At 31.2% G+C, this 22,574-nt stretch overlaps 2 protein-coding genes across 4 annotated transcripts in view; one reads left to right on the plus strand and one right to left on the minus strand.

The window, feature by feature from the left end:
* LOC115887473 (arf-GAP with Rho-GAP domain, ANK repeat and PH domain-containing protein 1) overlaps positions 1 to 22,574 on the plus strand; it is a 275,480-nt gene that overhangs the window by 82,977 nt on the left and 169,929 nt on the right. The gene's annotated exons all lie outside the window — the stretch shown is intronic.
* The window catches only part of LOC115887478 (sarcospan), a 53,472-nt gene that overhangs the window by 6,453 nt on the left and 24,445 nt on the right, over positions 1 to 22,574 (minus strand). Inside the window, exons 2-5 of the mRNA XM_030906925.1 lie at positions 11,065 to 11,244; positions 6,938 to 7,089; positions 4,476 to 4,642; positions 1,694 to 1,789 (exon numbers count right to left, since the gene is read on the minus strand). Coding sequence (XP_030762785.1) covers positions 1,694 to 1,789; positions 4,476 to 4,642; positions 6,938 to 7,089; positions 11,065 to 11,237 — 588 coding nt within the window. The 5' untranslated portion in view covers positions 11,238 to 11,244. The remainder of the gene's footprint in view (positions 1 to 1,693; positions 1,790 to 4,475; positions 4,643 to 6,937; positions 7,090 to 11,064; positions 11,245 to 22,574) is intronic.

Below are 22,574 nucleotides of genomic sequence, written 5' to 3' on the forward strand. Positions count from 1 at the left end.
TTTTTGGTCCGTGCTCAAAGGGATTTTATGTGTGCGCGAACGCTCAGTTTGCACCGGCAATTTGTTTTGTCTGCGTTCGTGCGTGCGTGTGTGATTTTTTTTTTCGTTTTCTTTATTAAAATTATGGAGGGGATCAATGAATCTTCGTTATTATTAATTGAAGAATATGAAAAGTTGCCTATATTATGGGATGTTAAACATTCTTTGTATTATTAAAAAATCAAAAAAACGCATGACAAGATCTTGTAAATAAAATTAATATTGAATATGTCGATATTAATGAAATTGCTATTCTAAAGTTTGTATCTTTTGTTCGTAATTTTTGGTGTTATTAAATTTTGTAAATATTCAAAGTCGGGTCTGGTCATTCTTGTAATGTTTTTGAACTGATCATAGCCCTCCTCAGACACTAAGTTGTTGCAGTAAATTATATCGATTTCTAAAAATTTGGGTTTGCCACCAGCGACAATGTTTTCAATTTTTCTCCTTTTTAATAATTAAGCTGTGCATAACAATGACTGCAGCCTCGACTATTTCTTGGTTGTCCATTATTTTCGCCAACACAACTCTGCTGTGCGCGCACAAATGGATCACTTCATTCGTCGAAAAATAAATTTTTAATTTGAACGGAGCCGAGAGCGCGAACGAATGCCGTGCGCGCACGCTCAGCTCGTGCGTGCTCAAGTCTAAACGCACCATAATACCACAGATTATACAGATTATAAACTTATCGTCAAAAGCATTGTTTTTCGTGGTTCCAATTTTTTGAGTCGCGCACTACCGGCCTTGTGACCGGCCCAGTTATTACGCTGTTTAAACGGGAGTTTATTTTTGCGCACAAGAAAATTTACTCAAGGGACAAGATTTTTATCTGTATACTTATAGGATACCTAATCTGTGATAATACTTATTATTTTTGAGCTTGTATTCTTTTGCAGTACTTAATTAACTAATTTTAAGTAAGTTGGGTAAATTTCTGTTATTTTCTTAACATTTTTTTTCTATTGAGTTGACGATTTGAATTTATTTTTACAAATATTCTTGCCTGCTACAACATAAAAAAATATCAAAATCCAACTAAAGAATGTTTATTAAAATAAATCAGCTATACTTATAAATGGTTTAAACTTCATTAGACTTGAAGATTTCTTAATTCCCAACCTTCAACGCCTCAGAATTGTATATTTTTACAGTAATAGATTAAATTTTTCAAAAATAATCATAATTTTGTTAAAAAAGTTGAAAAATTTAGGAATTTACCGAGTGGTTAATTTTAACCGCGAATAAATTTTGAACGAGTAGGTTTATCGAAAAATTGTAAGAGACCTTTTTGGAGAGCGTTCAATTCTGTACAAGAATGTGATTGTCATGGCTGCGAGAGAACAAGATCGAGAGAAAAAAAAATTATTTGCAAAAAGTGGCAAATTCCCATGTAATTTAAATGATAAATGAATCGTCTTTGGGGCAAGGTTTATTGTGAATATTAAGGGTTAACAATGGTCTGTTGATGATCAACTTTGTAAATAACAGACACCCTATTGAAAATACTTTTTATGACTATATTCGATTTTTTAGTAGTTTCCATTTTTGTGAAAAAAGCGTCATTTTCAAATACATTTAATGTCATCAATCAAGAAGAAAATCAAACATATTTTAAATATTTTTAATTTGATAATAATACTGGTTTTCTTACTTTAGATATGTGATAATGAGCGCCTAACTTTCGACCTGGATATGGTCTAGGGCAGAATCCTAAAAAGGCACATCCAATTACACCAGAGAAAAATATCTGAAATTAATATTAGATTACCTTTAATAACCGTAATAGATTGCAGTTGAGGGTTGGAACCTTTGGTGTTACACAGCAAAATAAAACACTAAATCACCACAATACACCAAAACACTTTTACTTTTACACTGGACGCGCGTTTCGCTAACCATGTTAGCATCATCAGCAGATGATTATAAACTAAAGTACAATCTACAAGTTGAGCGTTTATATACTCGCTCAGTAGGCACCGAGTGGGCGTGGCAAAATCTAGCCAACCGAGTCAGAGCCCACTGAGCGTAACAGTTAGATTTCCGCCACTAGAGTAGTAGGAAGAAAGAACTTGAAGGAATTGGACCGTTGTCTCTGTTCATACTATCTTTACATTTATTAATTCTGATGCTTTCATATGCATCTAATTGCCTGTAATTTGAGACTTGTTTAATTAATTTTAAGTTATTAAGATCTATACAATGTTCTTTATCAACAATATATTCGGCAACGCAAGATTTATTTTTAGCTTAGGTATAGGTTAATGATTTCGGAAAATTCGACTTTTCAAGTGGAGAAAGATACGTCTATAAATATTTTTCAATACCGTTTGATCGAGAGTTATCCCGTGGTCTAAAAGGAATTTTTAAGAATGTCAATTATATTATAAACTTGTGCATAGTGCTAATAATAAATTACAACAATTATTAGGTAATCCAAAGGAAAAAACACCTCCACTGGACAAGTCGGGTATTTATGAAATTTCTTGTAAAGATTGTAATCAGAAATATGTTGGGCAAACTAGAAGATCAATATTAACTAGATTTAAAAAAACATTTAGCTCAGATAAGATATGGTAGACCGGGTAAATCTTGCGTTGCCGAACATATTGTTGATAAAGAACATTGTATAGATCTTAATAATTTAAAATTAATTAAACAAGTCTCAAATTACAGACAATTAGATGCATATGAAAGCATCAGAATTAATAAATGTAAAGATAGTATGAACAGAGACAACGGTCCAATTCCTTCAAGTTCATTGTTCCTACTAATCTAGTGGCGGAAATCTAACTGTTACGCTCAGTGGGCTCTGACTCGGTTGGTTAGATTTTGCCACGCCCACTCGGTGCCTACTGAGCGAGTATATAAACGCTCAACTTGTAGATTGTACTTTAGTTTATAATCATCTGCTGATGATGCTAACATGGTTAGCGAAACGCGCGTCCAGTGTAAAAGTAAAAGTGTTTTGGTGTATTGTGGTGATTTAGTGTTTTATTTTGCTGAACCGTAATAGAGTAAGATCCCAGAGCGATCAGACATAACTTATTTTCATAAGGATGAAACTTTAGGCTCTCAGTAGTGCTCTCATGTGCTTTGAATACCGGCGTGTTTGTGGGGTTCGCTCTGTGACACCTTGGCAGATACCAGGTGAGAAAGGCAACTAAAAGAAATAAATGAGCTTTACTTATTTTTACATGTCTGATTTTTACATATGTTATTAAGACAGCTATTATAAAGTTATATTTAATCAGTCAGACAGATTGTAATGACAAACAACAAAAAAATTATTAAAACACAAAAATTATTCAGTGACTATGAGCGCAGCAGAACTATGCGTTTCCGAGTATAGAATTTAAATATTTTAAAAATACTTACTGCTTTCGATTTAATATTTTTGCACCCTTTAAATACGATTAGTTGTAAAAGTGAAAACAATACATACTTATGGAACCGATCGGCCGACTATTTGACTGCATGTGAGCACGGCTCTATAAGAATTATATCGGTTACAAATCTGCAACTAAATAGTCAGCCGACTAAGAATTGCATATCACCCCCAGGCTTATTTTCCAATATTTCCTTTTACAGTATCCAAACTATTTAAAAACGTATGTCAGAGAATTCAAGGTGTCTTGTTTTTCAAATTAATATTTTTTTAGAAAATGTGCGATAATTGTTTAGTGTAGTTTATATGCAATAAATTAATTTACTTTAATAATTATTAATTATTACTTTAATAACAAAGCTCATCTTATTTAAATAGAGATGCAAAAATATTAAATAGAAAGCAGTAAGTATTTTTAAAATATTTAAATACTTTACTGGGAAGCGCATAGTTCTTCCGCGATCATAGTCACGGCTAAATAATTTTTGTGTTTAGAGGATGTTTGGTCATTACAATCTGTCTGATTGAGTAAATATAACTTTATAATAGCTATCTTAATAACATATGTAAAAATCATTCATGTAAAAATAAGTAAAGTTCATTTATTTCTTTTAGTTACCTTTCTCACCTGGTATCTGCTAAGGTGTCACAGGGCGAACCCCACAAACACGCCGGTATTCAAAGCACATGATATGAGAGCATAAGGTTTCATTCTTGAGTTGCACATGAGAGCATAAAGTTTCTTACTGAGAGCCTAAGGTTTCATTCTTGTGAAAATAAGTTATAATACATCTTTGGGAATTGAAAGAAGCAATGCTGATTGGTATAATAATAGTGAATGATATTAGTAAAATACGGGTTATACGTCATAAAAACAATAAGTGTAGAAATAGTTTGAATAATTTCCAAGTTTATATTGTTTATCAAGAACAATAAGAAAACAGTTGAATTTAAATCAGCTTTAATTTTATAAAATAAAATAAGGAAGATATAAATTAAATAAGGAAATCTATAAAATTTGAATAATAGTCAACTTAAAAATACTTACCGGAACTGCACTCCAGTAAGGATAGTCTTTTGAAGTAAGAGTTGGTGTCCAGAGAACAAACCATACCGACAGAATAGACAAAGCTATTCCCAAGAGGATGGTGACAATTTTCATTGATTTCACTAATTTGTAGCTTCTAATTATAAGTGGAAGATATTTTTTTGGAACTGCAAAGAAAGAAAACTAAGTAAATTTAGAGATATTTATGTAATTTAAAAAAATATGTGATTATTTTACTAATCGATTAGAAATCACATAATGCTTAAGTTACAATCTGTTTCTTTATTCTGATGAATTTGTGTTTGGTTTGTTATTTATTAATTTAAGAGTAAGAGTAAAGAAGTTTTAATAAAAAAGTAGTAATTAGCTTTGATTAAAATTTACTCATGAATGATCCATAATATCTGAAATATATGCAAATCCGTTGACAATTTTGAAACACCGTAAGTACAAAAAATGTTCATTTTGTAACTCTGCTTCTAAAAGAAAAATACGATGTACTAAACAAAGAAAGAGGAGCAAGTATTTTCCCAAGTGCATGAAATATAGCGTCGGATTAAGTAGTTATGTAATTAACACTTATCTCCGATTTACAAGATCGCCATAGCTATTCACACATTTATTCAGACATGTAAATACCATATGTAAATACCGATCGAAGACTGTATTTTGCCGATATGGTATGTATAAAACCATAGTATAAAGACAACCAGTATAAGGACAGTTCTTGTATTTTTAATATATTATATTTTTGAAGTGAAACTTCTTTACGCGCGCTGGGAGTAAAAATTCAAGGCCGTTACACAACACGCGAGACCACAGGTGATAGGAAAAGCGGTAAGGACAGCCTATACGGCTTAGGCGCAAAACATAGTGGAGCGACGAGGAGAGCGGCGAGCAAGCAGCGCGACGTCGCGTCCAAAACAAACCTGTGAAGACAAGTACGCATGAACATAGTAAAGCGATCTGCTCGCCGCTCTACTATGATTTAGCACCTCGAGGCTCGATCGACGCGATATCGCGCTGCTTGCTCGCCGCTCTCCTCGTCACGCCACTATGTTTTTAGCCTTAGAAAAAATCATCCGATTTAAATGAAATAACTGGTATGTCGATAGATTGGACCTAGGCCAACTTAACCGTGTACGACACGTGTCACTGTGACAGTCAGTTTTGACGTAAGAAACGTCAAAAGTTGACAAAAATCCAGAATAATTTTTTTTTCGTATGTTTATCCACACATTGTTTTTCTTATTACATTTGTAGGGCTAATTTTAAATATTATAAATTTTTCCATTCAACTAGAGTAGTCCAAGCGCTATCGAAAATTGATGCAGTTTGCAGCTTTCGTGGAGCGCAAAAGAGTGTCATTTACAACCAGCACAGCCATTTGAATTTTTTTCTACCGTCAATAATATATGAAAAAAGCTTGTAATAAACTAAGAAATTCATAATTTAAAATATCTGTCTTCTTCAAACTAAACAAATTATTTCGTGATATTACAGGACTGATATAGAAATTAGTGCGACTCCCAGCAAATAAAGAGCTAGCTCAAAACTCCGTAGAACTCATAACTATAACCCATTATGAAAACAAAATTATAAAAAACATAAACCCAAAATAGTGTGTTTAAAATATATCTTATCTACATTCTAAACAATTCTAATTTATTATATTGATATTATTTAATTGTACCACATGTCTGTAGCTAGTATATTGTCCATAAGGATAATTAATTTTCAAATGGCTTAGAGCTGGGTGTAAATGACACTCTTTTGCGCTCCATGTTTATGCTAGGCTAACGCTCTTCCCAGAAAGTGCGGACTCTATCAACTTTCGGTAGCGCTTGTACCGTTATAGTTGATCGGAAAAAATTATAACATTTAAAATTAGGTCCACAGATTTTATAAGAACGACAATGTGTGGACAAACATACGAAAAAAAATATTTGTAATTCGATTTTTGTCAAGCTAAACATAGCATTTCGCCGTGTGTGCGGCGTTTTGTTTACATCTTTGTCAGGTTGGTGCTAAGGATTAGATAATAAAGAAAAAATGTGGGTCGATTTCGGCATAATTGGGGACGGGCTACAGGATGACGCCCTCGACGTTTCGAACCGGTGCCTCTAAATGGACGAAATCATCAGCATTTTTCTTAATTATGGGTTGATTGGAATCAAACTCGGCACGTGGATAGAGGTATATTTCTCTGGAACTAATAATAACCTAGGATTATGTAAAGCGATGAGGATTCAACCCAAAAATGCCATGATATACATGTAAATAAAAGAACATATTTTCCTGAAAAACTTTCCACTACAGAGTTTTTTTTAAACGAAATTTTTAGGTTTTCATTGTCAATAGGACCTATAGATGCCCTAAGTACTGTTGTAAACCATGTAGCCAATTTCATATATTATAGAAGGAATGTATTACCAGCTTACAAAATGATCATTATCTATTACCTTTTCCGTGCCTATTCATGACGATCATTCTGCTGTGCCTCAAGCTGTTTCTTGTTGGCGTGTGTTTATCGCCTAAATTTCGAGCTGCGATATTCTGTGGGACCGTGGTATTCAGACAAATAACTTGAGTGGGATTCGGCGTTTCTATTAACCTAAAACGATTAGAATACTTTCAGTTTGTTGTTTTAAACGATTGATAGTTATTACAGAAATTACTGTAAAAATATTTAAAGTTGATAATTCTGCAGTGAAGTTCTATTAATTTCATAAAACTATGTAAACTGAGCAGAAATCTGAAATATTCTTCAGGAAAGGTTTTAGCAAATTGCGAATTGGAATGGTTCTTACGTAGTAAATATTTTTGTTATATTGTAAACAGGCGCGAAGCTTGGATGCAGGTGATGCGTCGCGTTGCATCCGTTCAAAATATTGTAAATACGTTTTTATTTAAAAAAGTTACTGAGATCTCCTATAATAAATTAAAATTCTCAGTAAATGTATTCAAATAATTATATAAAAGTTCAATTATTTAATGTGTTTGTTGGTCGAGCTGTATACAGGGTTGTTCACCACATACCACACGGAGTATTGTAACTAAACGATTAGATTTTTACAAAGTGAAGGACTATTAGAGCTACAATTTAAAATATTTTTACAAGGTACAGAGTGTCCCAATTAAGTAAAAAATATTATAGTTGTATTTTTAGATTCTACGGTTGAAATAAAGGTAAATTTGATTAAGGTTTACCGCATTTTAATCTTACCGTTTTTAAAATATTTAGGTTTTTGTCAAAATACAGTAATAATTTTAAGTTTTTAAAACCAAATATTTTACTGAAGTATTTCTATTTACTAAATTTTGTGTTGCAATAATAAACATTATACTACCTTATACAGAGTGTCTAAAAAATTATTTTAAATAATTACTAGCTTTAAACGGCCATAACTGTTTAATTTAAATGGAACACTCTGTATATTTTACGAGAATCAGATGCACAATTTAATTGTCTATCAAATTGTGTTGTACCATCTTTTACCTAACTTTTCAAGTTTTCGTAGAAAATGCATTTTATTATAATTTAGACCTCATTTATCACTATACCCATGGAATATTTACATTTTAGATTATTTTTAAAGATGTAACAAATTTTCAAAAAGTACCAGACACTAATATTGTCGATATAGTTCGCTTATTTCATTAAAAAATAAAAAACTGTTTAAATATTTTTTGTTGAAGTTGAAGAGGACCAATTAATATGATCCCAGTATTCAAACTACATTAATTGACTGTTTACGCTGATTAATAATAATTGCCCCAAATACTAAAAACCTGAATTTTGTATGTGTATTAGACAGTGTGGTAAAAAGTAACACCTTATAAATTATATTTCATTCTTTGACGAATGCTTATTTATAACAACAGAGACGCTCATTTTCATAACTTATTATTATATATTATATTGATTCCTGAGTGAAATCCACATTTATTTACAATAATTTATGAAGTAAAACAATTCAGTACCAATGTATTTAACTAATTTTTGGGCGGAAGTAATGGTTGTATATTTAATTGGTATACCCTTTTAGAAATATTTAAATATTTTTTTTTTTATAAACAAATGGGGTTGCAATATTATTATTTTTACCACTTGTACATTTTGTACATTTTTTTAAAGCAACAGCTTTAAAAAAATCTAAAATGTCGTATATGTGAAAAAATGTCTAAATTATTAGAAAATGGATTTTCTACGAAAAATTGAAGAGACAGGTAAAAATGGCATAATACAATTTGATAGACAATTAAATTTTATTAACCTAAAACGATTAGAATACTTTCAGTTTGTTGTTTTAAACGATTGATAGTTATTACAGAAATTACTGTAAAAATTAAAGTTGATAATTCTGCAGTGAAGTTCTATTAATTTTATAAAACTATGTAAACTGAGCAGAAATCTGAAATATTCTTCAGGAAAGGTTTTAGCAAATTGCGAATTGGAATGGTTCTTACGTAGTAAATATTTTTGTTATATTGTAAACAGGCGCGAAGCTTGGATGCAGGTGATGCGTCGCGTTGCATCCGTTCAAAATATTGTAAATACGTTTTTATTTAAAAAAGTTACTGAGATCTCGTATAAAAAATTAAAATTCTCAGTAAATGTATTCAAATAATTATATAAAATTTCAATTATTTAATGTGTTTGTTGGTCGAGCTGTATACAGGGTTGTTCACCACATACCACACGGAGTATTGTAACTAAACGATTAGATTTTTACAAAGTGAAGGACTATTAGAGCTACAATTTAAAATATTTTTACAAGGTACAGAGTGTCCCAATTAAGTAAAAAATATTATAGTTGTATTTTTAGATTCTACGGTTGAAATAAAGGTAAATTTGATTAAGGTTTACCGCATTTTAATCTTACCGTTTTTAAAATATTTAGGTTTTTGTCAAAATACAGTAATAATTTTAAGTTTTTAAAACCAAATATTTTACTGAAGTATTTCTATTTACTAAATTTTGTGTTGCAATAATAAACATTATACTACCTTATACAGAGTGTCTAAAAATTATTTTAAATAATTACTAGCTTTAAACGGCAATAACTGTTTAATTTAAATGGAACACTCTGTATATTTTACGAGAATCAGATGCACAATTTAATTGTCTATCAAATTGTATTGTACCATCTTTTACCTAACTTTTCGTAGAAAATGCATTTTATTATAATTTAGACCTCATTTATCACTATGCCCATGGAATATTTACATTTTAGATTATTTTTAAAGATGTAACAAATTTTCAAAAAGTACCAGATACTAATATTGTCGATATAGTTCGCTTATTTCATTAAAAAATAAAAAACTGTTTAAATATTTTTTGTTGAAGTCGAAGAGGACCAATTAATATGATCCCAGTATTCAAACTACATTAATTGAGTGTTTACGCTGATTAATAATAATTGCCCCAAATACTAAAAACCTGAATTTTGTATGTGTATTAGACAGTGTGGTAAAAAGTAACACCTTATAAATTATATTGCATTCTTTGAGGAATGCTTATTTATAACAACAGAGACGTTCATTTTCATAACTTATTATATTGATTCCTGAGTGAAATCCACATTTATTTAAAATAATTAATGAAGTAAAAAATTTCAGTACCAATGGAATTAACTAATTGTTGGGTGGATGTAATGGTGGTATATTAAATTGGTATACTCTTTTACAAAGATTTAAATAGTTTTCTTTTTGTAAACAAATGGGCTTGCAATATTATTATTTTTACCACCTGTACATTTTGTACATATTTTTAAAGCAACAGCTTTAAAAAAATCTAAAATGTCAATAATATGATAAATGAAAAGTCTAAATTATTAAAAAATGGATTTTCTACGAAAACTTGAAGAGATAGGTAAAAAATGGTATAATACAATTTGATAGACAATTAAATTTTGCATCTGATTCACCTAAAATATACAGGGTGTTCCATTTAAATTAAACAAGTTATTGCCGTTTAAAGCTGGTAATTATTTAATATAAATTTTTGGACACTCTGTATAAGGTAGTATAATTCTTATTATTGCAACACAAAATGTGATCTTCAGTAAATGTTTAGTAATAAAAACTTTGATACCCTTGAAGAGATGAAGCTTAAAATTTTTACTGCAATTTCATAAAATTGAAAATATTTTAAAAACGGTAAGGTTTAAGTGTAATAAACCTTAATCAAATTTACCTTTATTTTAATCGTAGAATCTAAAAATGGAATAACGTTCAGGGTGTACCATTTAAAAAAAAAACAACTGTAATATTTTTTACTTATTTGGGACACTCTGTATCTTGTAAAAATATTTTTAAATTGTAGCTCTAATAGTCCTTCGACGAACCCAAAACTCTGTAAAAAGATTTGTAAAAATCTAATCGTTTAGCTACAATACTCCGTGTCGTATGTGGTGAACAGCCCTGTAGATAACGCTAAGACCTACCGCCTAAACTTTAAAAATAAAATTATCTCTAATGTGGAAACATCTTTGTACCTTTAGTGATAAACAAGAAACCCCCTAAAACTCAGGAAAATGGGACACCTTGTATTTAAGATTGAATTTTAAATGTATTTGCATTCTACCTGTTGTTTAGTGATCCGTTTGCATTTCCATTGTTACCGTTTAAATTGTTGTAAATATGATGATCGTGATTGGTATTCAATGCAGGACTAGAACCAGTTTCGTTTTCAGCAGTGTGTTCGTTCGTTTTATTGTTCTGCTCCTTATTGTTCATTGCGTAGTTATTGTTCTCCATTTCTTTTCTAGAACGTAAAAAAAAATATTGCATTCAGGGGCGGCTCGTAGCACTGGAAGATGGTGAGGCACATTAGAAGAGAATTTTTATTAGTATGTATATAGGGTGACCATTAGTACGAGGAAGTCCAATATCTTCGTAGTTGACAAATATATGAAAAAAAAGTTCTATATAAAAAAGTGCATATTCTAAAAAAAATATTTTCTTTAAAATTGCAATCGCATTACCATTTTTCTGTACAGAATTGGGTTCAGCATAAAATTCAGCATACATCACACTATGGATTTATTTGAAGCACTATATATGCGGGATTTCCATGATAATTCATATTTGAAAAATTTCATTTTTAAAACAGTGGTAAAAACCTGGAGTGAATTTAACTTATTGATTATTATCGCTTAAGGTATGTACGACAAAAGAAGAAATCCGAGAAAAATTCACATTATTTAATACAGGGATTTTTTTATGGCACGGCCAATATTGCAATATTATAATGCTATATCTCAATTTTTTTAAATGCAATACACACTGTATATTATTTTTAGTATTTTAGATACCTACAAACTTAAAAAGCGCACATTTTTGTATTTAAAATATTTCTAAATTTTTAGCCGTTGCGGAAATAGCCTTATGTAATATAATTCGCAGTATTATACCGTATGATCGAAAAAAAAAACGGCGTCCAGTTGGCTGGGAAATGACGATCGATGACATTTCCCATATAAATTTACATATAAAATGATAGCGATCTTCATTTCATAGCCAACGCTGACGCCGTTTTTTCTCGATCATACGGTACCTATTACATAGGGCTATTGCAACAGTAATTTTTTATCAAAGCGACCTCAGGATATTTTCTCTTATATTTTACTCTGTATGGTAAAATTTTGTGTTTCTACCCATCCTATAAAAATAAAACAAAACGAAATCTGTAACAGGTCGCTTTACTTTTTGACTATACACAATTTATCTAGAAATGATTCGAAAAACTTTACCTGGGGAAGTCCTCTGATGATGCATGGTCCCTCTAAATCATCATATCTATCAACAATAAGTCACTGCCCACTTTTTAGGTATTTACTTTATATCTACAATAATCAGTAAAAAGAGTAATTAAACATGCAATTCACATTAAAAAACGTAGACAAAACAGTGTAATAACCTGCAGAATTAATTAAAACTCTGATTCAAACTAAGCCAAATTCCCAAATAATGCAATTCTGCATTTTCAGCCTGTCGCCTAAAATCTCTCGGGCTGATCGGGAACTGATCGGGAAGTGATACATATTTTTAACGAACGGCTTTTAAGGTTCAAATTTACATTTGAGGCCCGCCTCAATACGGTCTTTTTACGCGCTACTACTCCATACATTTTATCTCTCTTCAACTAAAGGTTTTGCCTATGCTTTATCTTTTCATTCTACAGAGGTAAGATTCCAGTGAACGCTGTCGCTCCGTCAGTGCGATATACCACAATACGCTAGACAAGGAAAGGCGAGAGGCAAACCTCTGCACATATACCTTTTAAAGAACAAATGAGATGGATATACATCGTCGAGTTTGTCGCATATGGGATAGGAAGCGCGTTTAAAGGAATACCATCGACGTAATTTATTGTAGAATGACGGTTAAAAAATACAATTATTATTAATGCAAATAGGGAAAAAAATATATAATTGTGATTAAAGATGTATCGATTAATAAGCGTAATTTTTCAAATGTATTGGTGAGGCACTGCCTCATAGGACAAGCCGCCCCTGATTGCATTCATAGATACTATATTGGAACAGATAGATTGTGATAGATTTCTATAGGATTATCGATATGTGATGTAAAACTAAAACTGGAAACAATTATTCAGTTTTATTTTTGAATCATGTAGTCAATATTCACAGATTTTTTTATATACCTTCTCCTCTTTTTTAGATGTTAAATATACAGGGTGTTTCAAAAAACATGTACCATCTCTCGTGGGGAGATTCCTCACGTAAAAATAAGATTTGTTTTTCATATCAACATAGGTGCGATTCTGCTTTGTTTTGAAGCTACAGGGTGCTAAAATCTTAATCTTTCGATTTATTATAATTTTCTTTCAAGTACTTTTAGTGATTCGGATGAAATTTTGAGGGTAAAAGTTACTTTAAGGGCTACATATTTTAATACTAAAAAAGTGTCGATAAATTCATCAGAGACGTGCATATAGATTCTCACTGGAATATTTTTCAAAAAAAAACGTGTGCGCCTCTGACTTTTTTCTTTTGATATCAAAATTGTGTAGGCCGTTTAATGTCAATTAAAAGTTATCTCTTGGTATTTTGCCGAATTTGGATTCCTTGATGAGATAAACGCAATTTTATTAATCACCAATTAATAAAATTAAAATAAAAATAAAATTAATAAATGAAGACTACACGGGAACAAACAGATATGTCACATTTTCATAGAAATTATAATAGTGACACAATTTATAGGCAAATTTTAGCGTTATTCGAGGCACCATCAAAGAAAGCAATAACACGCTTAGTCCCAGACATATTACAGTTTGGTTATTTTGCCGTACAAGGGAAAAATCAGAGTAGTCTACGAGTAAATCGCAAAAACCAGAGATGCCCTTACGCATGATCGACAAGCGATTGTGAAGCATGTTACATGTAGTAAATTTATGTATTCTAATAAAAACCTACTTAAATATTAATTTTCTTCCTACAACAAAAAAATACTAGTTTAGATTTAGATTTTATACAACCTTTAATTAGAAATCCCTGGTTTTTCCCCTCTTCTGTTTTGCATTTTGACATTTTTATTTCGGTATTTTAGAATATTGCAATAATTCACAATATGGATAATTAGAAATTCGTAGTAATATCTATTTTTCTAATTATTCAACCGAAAATAATATAATTCTTTAAAAATTAACGAATGGGGATAAGATTCTAACACTAAATTGCATTTTTCTCCGCACCAAGTGGACAAAGCTGGTTTTTCCCGTATAGTCTTCAAATTATACATTTTATCTAATTTATTATTAAATATTATTACTATTAGTTATTGTTACTATTAGTCCAGTACAGCATGTTCAAATAAAAAAATAATGGTATTTAAGATAATTACAAAAAATCTAATTTTAAAAAGTTTTAACATCCCGTAACTCTAAGAAATATTCCAGTGATGCACGCCTCTGGTGAATTTGTCGACACTTTTTTAGCTTTAAAATATGTCGCATTTATAGTAACTTTTACCCTCGGGCCACCCTGTATACTAATTTGAATTAAATATGGCTTTGTTGGTACTCATAACATTTGATTTTTAATTTAAAAAGGCGGTATAACATAAAATTGACCGATTTAATTTAGCTTGTAAGTTTTTTAAGGTTCTCTGGACAGTCACAATTTAACAGGGTCGCATTTTAATTGACTACAAACTAATGGTTATACACACACCTCTATCATTACTTGTCTCTCTGAAATAGCAACACATTATTCTCACTATAACCATCTCATTAAGTCACGCTATTCCAATTTTTGAGTACCAAAACTGTTTTTGGAATCACTCGCCGAAACCTGTCATTATCAATTAAAGTCTTCTCAGCCATTATTTCAATAAGAAGTACAAAAGATAATCATACACCTTAAAACTGTTTTCTTTTGATTTTCGCTGTCTAAGCGCGGAAAATAATAATGGTACCATTAAGTTTGTTGACTTGTACGTTCTAATTCCCTTACTTATATTTATTTGAGAAGCCGTTTTAGAACAACTGTGTTTACGCCTAAACGTTAAACAACGGTCGTTATGGTCGTTTCGAAAATAGAACGATTTTAATTTACATTTTTCAGCGGTGCAAGGTTTTCAACTATAGCGCTTTTACCGCAAACTGTGTTGCGTTACTAGTTTTAGATGTCTATTTACTTTTTATCATTCATTTCTATGGGATTGTTCTACTTAGAAATGATACAGCGATATTTAAGATTATAAATAAGATTTTTAAGATATTTAAGATTATAAGATTATAATTATGAGCAACTCTAACCCTCACGTGCAAATAATTAACAGCTGTATTCTGTACAGGGTGAATCAACGATAAGGTCCATTATCTCATTTAGAGGTTTAAAAAATCTACATTTATCTCGTTTCGAGATTTACAAAAAAATGTTAAATATAAAAGTTATAGGAAAGGTTAAGATACACATCTTAAAATTATTACGGAGTATATTAGCTAGTTTTTAATTTTAAGTAGTTGAAATTCATAAATAACGGGTGCGTCTCAAAAGTGGCTCACCCCTATAATTTTTTATTTTTTTAGATAAAAAAAAACGAGATTTAGTATGTGAGTATATGACATAAATTAGGATTGATTGACGTATGCAGTTGTTTTTGGTCACTTCATGTTTCACCGGAAATGACTACAACTTTTGATTTTTAACTTCCGTATTTTTTTACTTTATTCGATAGAAAATGACATTCTGAATAGAATGACATATCATATGTCAACTTTTGACATTCCCGCTTAATAAAAAATCGTATTTCAATCTAAAGTGCTAGGGTTGTGTTAAAAACTTGTTAAAAACACAAATTTTTAACCAAGAACCCTTGGAAAAATAGTTTTGATCGTCTAATGTTTCTTGGGTCTTGTCCTGCCCGGTATGCTGACCGGTTAAAAGTTTCCAAAATCGTATTTTAAATTTCAATCTAGAGTGCCATGGCTATGTTAAAAACACTAATTCTTAATCAAGGAGCCTTGGAAAAATAGATTTGATCGTCTAATGTTTTTAGTTTGTTGTCTTGGCCAGTTAGAAAATGCTCAAATCGTATTTTTAATCATCTCAATTTTTTCAAATGGCACGAGGATGGCTCATTAGCATATTTGGAAAAAGAATTTTTTTACGAAGAATTTGATATCACACACTTGGTATTTCGAGTCAAATTTTCGTTACGAACCGCAAGTTATAATTTCATATAAACCATATGCGAAAATATCAAAAGTTGACATATGATATGTCATTCTATTCAGAGTGAAATTTTCTATCCAATAAAGTAAAAAAATACTGAGGATGCCATTTAAAAATCAACAGTTTTAGTCATTTCCGGTGAAACAGGAAGTGACCAAAAACAATTGAATACGTCAATCAATCCTAATTTATGTCATATACTAACATACCAAATCTCGTTTTATTTAACGGAAATAATAAAAAAGTTATAGGTGTGAGCCACTTTTGAGGCGCACCCGGTATAACGTTATGTTAATAGAATTCTACGCAGATTCTAAAAATAAGATAAAAAAAACTTGCATTTAAAAAAACATTTATATCCGCCACACTTTTTTGAAGCACCCTGTATACTCAAACTTTCCCTTTAGGTTTTATATTTTAAATAACCTTTTTTTGTTTCTTACGTCAAAACTATCACAGTGACACGTGGCGTACACGGTCAAATTGGCCTCGGTCCAATCTGTCGTCATATCAAATTTCATTTAAATCGGACCATTTATTGATTTGATTCAATGATGATGGGGTTTCATAGTGCACGAAACGTCGTCAAAATATCATGAAAAGATGGGACTCTTCAAGCCCCATCTACATTCCGAGTTTCAGCTCCCTAGCTCACATAAGGCCTGAGTTACGATGCTCCAAATCATTACCATTTTTCGTTACTACTCGCGTGTCGTGACGCTAGCTGGTGTGTCGCGGCCTTGAATTTTTACTCCCATCGCGCGTAAAGAAATTTCACTTAAAAAAACATAGGTTTGGGTTATATTTCAAGAATCACTGCTCCTAGCGAAAACCAAGTTACGCCACTGGATTCTACGCGAAAAACACAATGGAACTCAGTTTTCACCTCTTTGATAGGTTATGTGATAACCGAGATACGAGGAGAGTCAAAACATGCAGTAATTTCAAATTTGCCCTAAATTTCAGAAACTAAGAGGGCTAGGTCTGTTTGTAATATCTCTAGTTTCATTAAAAGTAGTGTAAACACTGCATCTTTGTACCTCTAATCATAAACGAGAAACCCTGTAAAAGACACGCTATACACTGCCCTTTGGTATCATATTTTTTTCTTTTAGATTATTTACAGGACAGTAAGAAAAATATTGTATTGTTGTGTTTATAGAGACGATTTTTTGAAAATTTTCCGTAATTTATTTTTGAAAGTCCCTGTATATTTAGAAAACTTCGACTTCTTTCGGTATATTGTCTCCTAACCGCATTTTTTGCATATGTAAGAAATATTTTTGTAATTTGCCGCCATAAGTATTGGGCACGCTGAAGGAGTTGCGATTTTTTTGGTACACCCTGTATGACAGTAATGCAGGTATATTAATGATTCTGGTATTGTACCATACGACCGAAAAAAATCGACGTCAAAAATGGCTGGGGAATGACAATAGTTTATTTTTAACTCTATGGACAATAGTCTTTGACGCCATTTTTTTTTTGTTTACACCACTTTATGAATTAGTATTTAATGGCTAATCATAATAATAGGCTTAAAAAAACCTCCTATTATTTAAAAAAAACAATCGCCTCCTTAATTTTTTCCCATTTATTTATTTTCACCCTATTTTTATTTTAATTTCTCTAATTTATTATTTTTATTAACATAGCGGGCTTTGGATCACAGCTTCAAAAAAATGCCACGATATGTCAGGTTGCCTAGCAACCAATAAATATTTCTCTTCAACAAGTGGCGTATTATCAGTGATTTTCGCCGAAAAGTGTGCTAAAATATTATGCGTGTTTTATTTTTCGAAAAAAACGTGTTAAACAAAAAGAAAACTTGGTTTATTTAAATTTGTGTTAGTGCCAAATGGTTTTATGTACTTTGAAATAGTTTTGCGGCAGAAGAATCGACCGATAAGGTAAATATATTTAAAAAAGTTTTATTAATTGGATTCTATGTGATTAACAGTTTGTTGGATACATTTTTTATTACATTTAGTATTTTATAAAATAACTACTTGGTAGTGATTTTCGGAATTAGCTTTGGAAGTTTTCTATTAGGTAATCATAATTAATTTTTTATTCTTTTTTTTTCTAAGTAAAGGACACGTGCTCCAAGATAAAAGGAGAGAAATAAGTTTTGAGTAAATTATGGTATTTCTACATTTTTAACATAAAAAAATGAAAACTAGAAGGAATTATTATACAGGGTAGTCCGAACTGTATTCCTGAAACTTCGGCAGCATATTCTAAAGATAAAAATAAGTAAAAAAGTTCGGATAAATGTATGTCCAAAAATGCTTAGTTTCGGAGATACAGGGTGTAGAAGTTTCATTTTTATTTCGATTTTTCCCGAATTTCTGAAGTAACGTTAATATTTGGATGAAAATTGGTGTCTGGGAGTTTTTTGATGAAAAATTTAATTTCGATGTCAATATGACTCCTACTTGTAGAGGGCGCCACCTACATACTTTTTAACTGGTTTAAAGAGTAATAACTTTTCATCCGTACTTGAATAAAACTACTGAATAAAAAATATACATTTACGACATTTTTTATGTATAAAATGTCTCTTGGTAAAAGGCGCTACAATCTCGGTTCTCGAGATATTTGGTAACGAAATTATCAATACCTGTCATTGACATAAGCTAAACATGTTCACTAAATAGTTATTAGACTGAAATCATAAATTTGAAATGTGTTTTTGTGCCAAAAGTTTAACAGAGACTATTTTATCACCATTTTTTCGAATAAAAATTTATGATTAATTTAATTTTTTTTGTTAATAATGACAAGTATTGACTATTTCCATTAGAAATATCTTGAGAACGGTTACTCGTAGCAATTTTTACCAAGAGACATTTTTTACGTAAAAAATCACGGAAATTTATATTTTTTCACTCAGTAGTTTTATACAGGTACGGACGAAAAGTTATTACTCTTCAAAACAGTTAAAACACATGTAGGAGGCGCCTCCTACAAATAGAAGTCATATTGACCTTAAAATCAAATTTCTCATGTCGAAAAATCGAAATAAAAATGAAACTTCTACACACTTTATCTCCAAAACTAAGCATTTTAGGACATAATTTATACGAACTTTTTTACTTATTTTTATCTGCATAATATGCTGTCGAAGTTTCCGGAATAGACTTCGGACCACACTGTATACAGTATATCCCCGGATTGTCTTTACAAGAGGAAAAGTCCTTTTTTATTATCTTAGTTTTTCCTTATTATAAAATAGTTAATCCTGTTTATACTTTTCGAAATTTCCACGCCGTTTTAGAGAAAAATTCAAAAATACGAAAATATAGTTGATTTTTTCCCAAAGTCCCAAAAATCAAAACGCGTTTCTTTTTAAACTCTTTGTTTTATTGTATATTTTCGATTGATATAGGATGATTGTTATACGAATAAAATCGCCGCATCGACACATAGTGAGTATGGGGCTTAAATAGCGTAAGCAACATTGAAAATTGTTCACTTTCACAACTTATGTCTTCGTAATTCCAATCAATTCGAATCAATTTTTGTATGTACACAATTTTGTATGTACTTCGTAATCAATTTTTGTATGTACAGATTCTTCTATCCGGCCAGGACAATACATGAAAAACATTAGACGATCAACACTATTTTTCCAAGGCTCCTTGATTAAAAGTTAGTGTTTTTAACACAGCCATGGCACTCTAGATTGAAATTTAAAATACGATTTTGGAGACTTTTAACCGGTCAGCATACCGGGCAGGACAAGACCCAAGAAACATTAGACGATCAAAACTATTTTTCCAAGGGTTCTTGGTTAAAAATTTGTGTTTTTAACAAGTTTTTAACACAACCCTAGCACTTTAGATTGAAATTTAAAATATTATTTTTTAAGCGAGAATGTCAAAAGTTGACATATGATATGTCATTCTGTTCAGAGTGTCATTTTCTATCGAATAAAGTAAAAAATACCGAGGGTACTATTTAAAAATCAAAAGTTGTAGTAATTTCCGGTAAAATAGGAGAACTTACCGAAGATAACTTAATACGTCAATCAATCCAGATTTATGTCGTATACTAGCGTACCAAATCTCATTTATTTATCCGAAAAAATAAAAAAGTTATAGGGGTGAGCCCTTTGAGAAACACTCGGTATATCCTCTTTCGATGACACTCTATACTTTTCTCAGCGTCTATCTATTAATATTTTGATTAGTAGTGAATAGATAAACAGAGCTTAAGAAAATAATCAAAGCTACTAAGTTTGGCGAATAATATTATTTTCGTATAAACAATACTAAAGAAATTTTATTTTTAGACCCGATGAATATAGATTTCCTATACTATACCGTTAACGCTTGTCTTTTTCGGTTTTAAAAATACCGACCGGCCTCGAACGGAAGTCTAGTCAACCGGAAGCGATACTAATTACTATGGGACAACCGTAAATAGACTAATAAACAGTTTTAAATCGCTTATTGAGAAGCACCCGATGAAATATTGATGTCACACCAGCGCGGCACCGGGTTTACCGTTGATTGATTTAAAGAAATGGACAATAATTGAGTTACCAGAGGTTTTGATGCTGGAATTGCAATAGCGTAGCATTACCTAGTATAAAACCTCTGCCGAATCTTCGCGGTCACCGTTGCGATATACAGGGTGTCCCATTTTAGTTGAAATCATACACTATCTCCGTTATTACTCTCTCACTCTCACTTATTAGTGAAGATGGAAGAATGCAGTTTGCACCAACCTGTACCACGTTTTGTCAAACGGAAGATGCTGTAAACAAAATTTTCATAGCCCTCTTCGTTTCTGAGCTACAGGGTCTTTTTCAAAATTTTGCAACTTGGAACAGCCCCGGTATCTCCGTTACTGTAAAAGGTATCGAGAAGGTGAAAACTCTTTCTTGTAGATCTTTGTACGTAATGTGTAGACCTTTTTACGAAGTAATATAGTGGCGTAGTTTGTTTTTTAAAAAAAAATATTTTTGAAAACATGAACTGAAGTTATGGTTTCCCAAATTGAACATCCTGTATATTTGAAAATCATTTGATCTCGCTTCCTATGTGTTTCTCAAAAATATATCCCTCTATATTTATTTTCTCTATATATACAGGGTGTTCTATTTAGGGAAACATAACTTTAGTTCATATTTTCAAAAATATTTTTTTGTAGAGAGACTACGCAGAAGGTCTACAAGAAACAGTTTTCACCTTCTCGATACCTTTTACAGTAACAGAGATAAGGGGGCTGTCCTCGGGGCTGTCCCAAATTGCAAAATTTTGTAAAAGACCCTGTAGGTCAGAAACGAAGAGGGCTATGAACATTTTGTTTACAGCATTTTCCGTTTGACAAAAAAGTGGTACAGGTTTGTGCAAACCGCATTATTCTATCTTCACTAATAACTGAGATACTGTATGATTTCAACTAAAATGGGACACCCTGTATATCGCAACGGTGACCTAGAAGATACGGGAGACGAGCGGTTTTATACTAGGTAATGCTACGGCTATTGCAATTCCAGCATCAAACCTCTGGTAACCTATCAGGCAGTTCATTTTGCTCAGCTTACCAGCTCTTGGACTATCAGACAATTGATGGCTACTTTTGGCGTTATCTTCTTTACTAATTATCGAAGGTAAATAGGTGGCCCATAATAAACCAATAAAAAATTTAAAGAAGCTGTAATACCAAAAAAAAATCACCAAATTTAAAAGAAAATGCACGATTTTCAACATCTTTTTTGCGAAAAAAAGCCTCGTAGACATGTTTCTGGGGTCGAAATATACCACCCCTGAAAATATTTGCACTTATTTAAGACTCACCCTGTATAATTATTTAAATCAACGGTAAAAGTAGATGTTGAACTTTGACTTAAAGAGTCTTAACCCCTTCTAGAACTGAAAATTTAAATTCAAAAAGTGAACTTCAACATGTGCTTCTTTGAAAAGTCATTTTTTGAGAAGTCATACCTAATTGTGAGACTTTTGATTTATGCACTGAAAGAATTAATTATTTATAATTAACACATTTTCTTGTTCGTATGATATTTTGAGCGAACATGAGAACCTGCTATTGTAATAGTTATTTTTTCAACGCTAGTTGGCGGCCTTGACTTACATCATTACGTGACAATCCGCGTCAAGCAATTTCTTTGAATCTAGAAATCCGTGATTATACAGAGGTTTCCACTAACCATTTATTAATAATTTCCATAAAATAATAATATAATAATGTTCTATCGTAAATTTCTTCTTGTTTGAAAGAAGAAAATATAATTTGCATTATTAATAATCAAATCAAAGCTTTTATACTTGTATTTATATAATTATAACTAGTTTGTTAACAGATATACAGGATAACCACTGGTTATTAGTTTATTTGCTTCTGACGACGGAAGGACATA

Source organism: Sitophilus oryzae, unplaced genomic scaffold, assembly GCF_002938485.1.
Source record: "Sitophilus oryzae breed Bouriz unplaced genomic scaffold, Soryzae_2.0 scaffold_576_pilon_pilon, whole genome shotgun sequence".
Taxonomy (NCBI): domain Eukaryota; kingdom Metazoa; phylum Arthropoda; class Insecta; order Coleoptera; family Curculionidae; genus Sitophilus; species Sitophilus oryzae.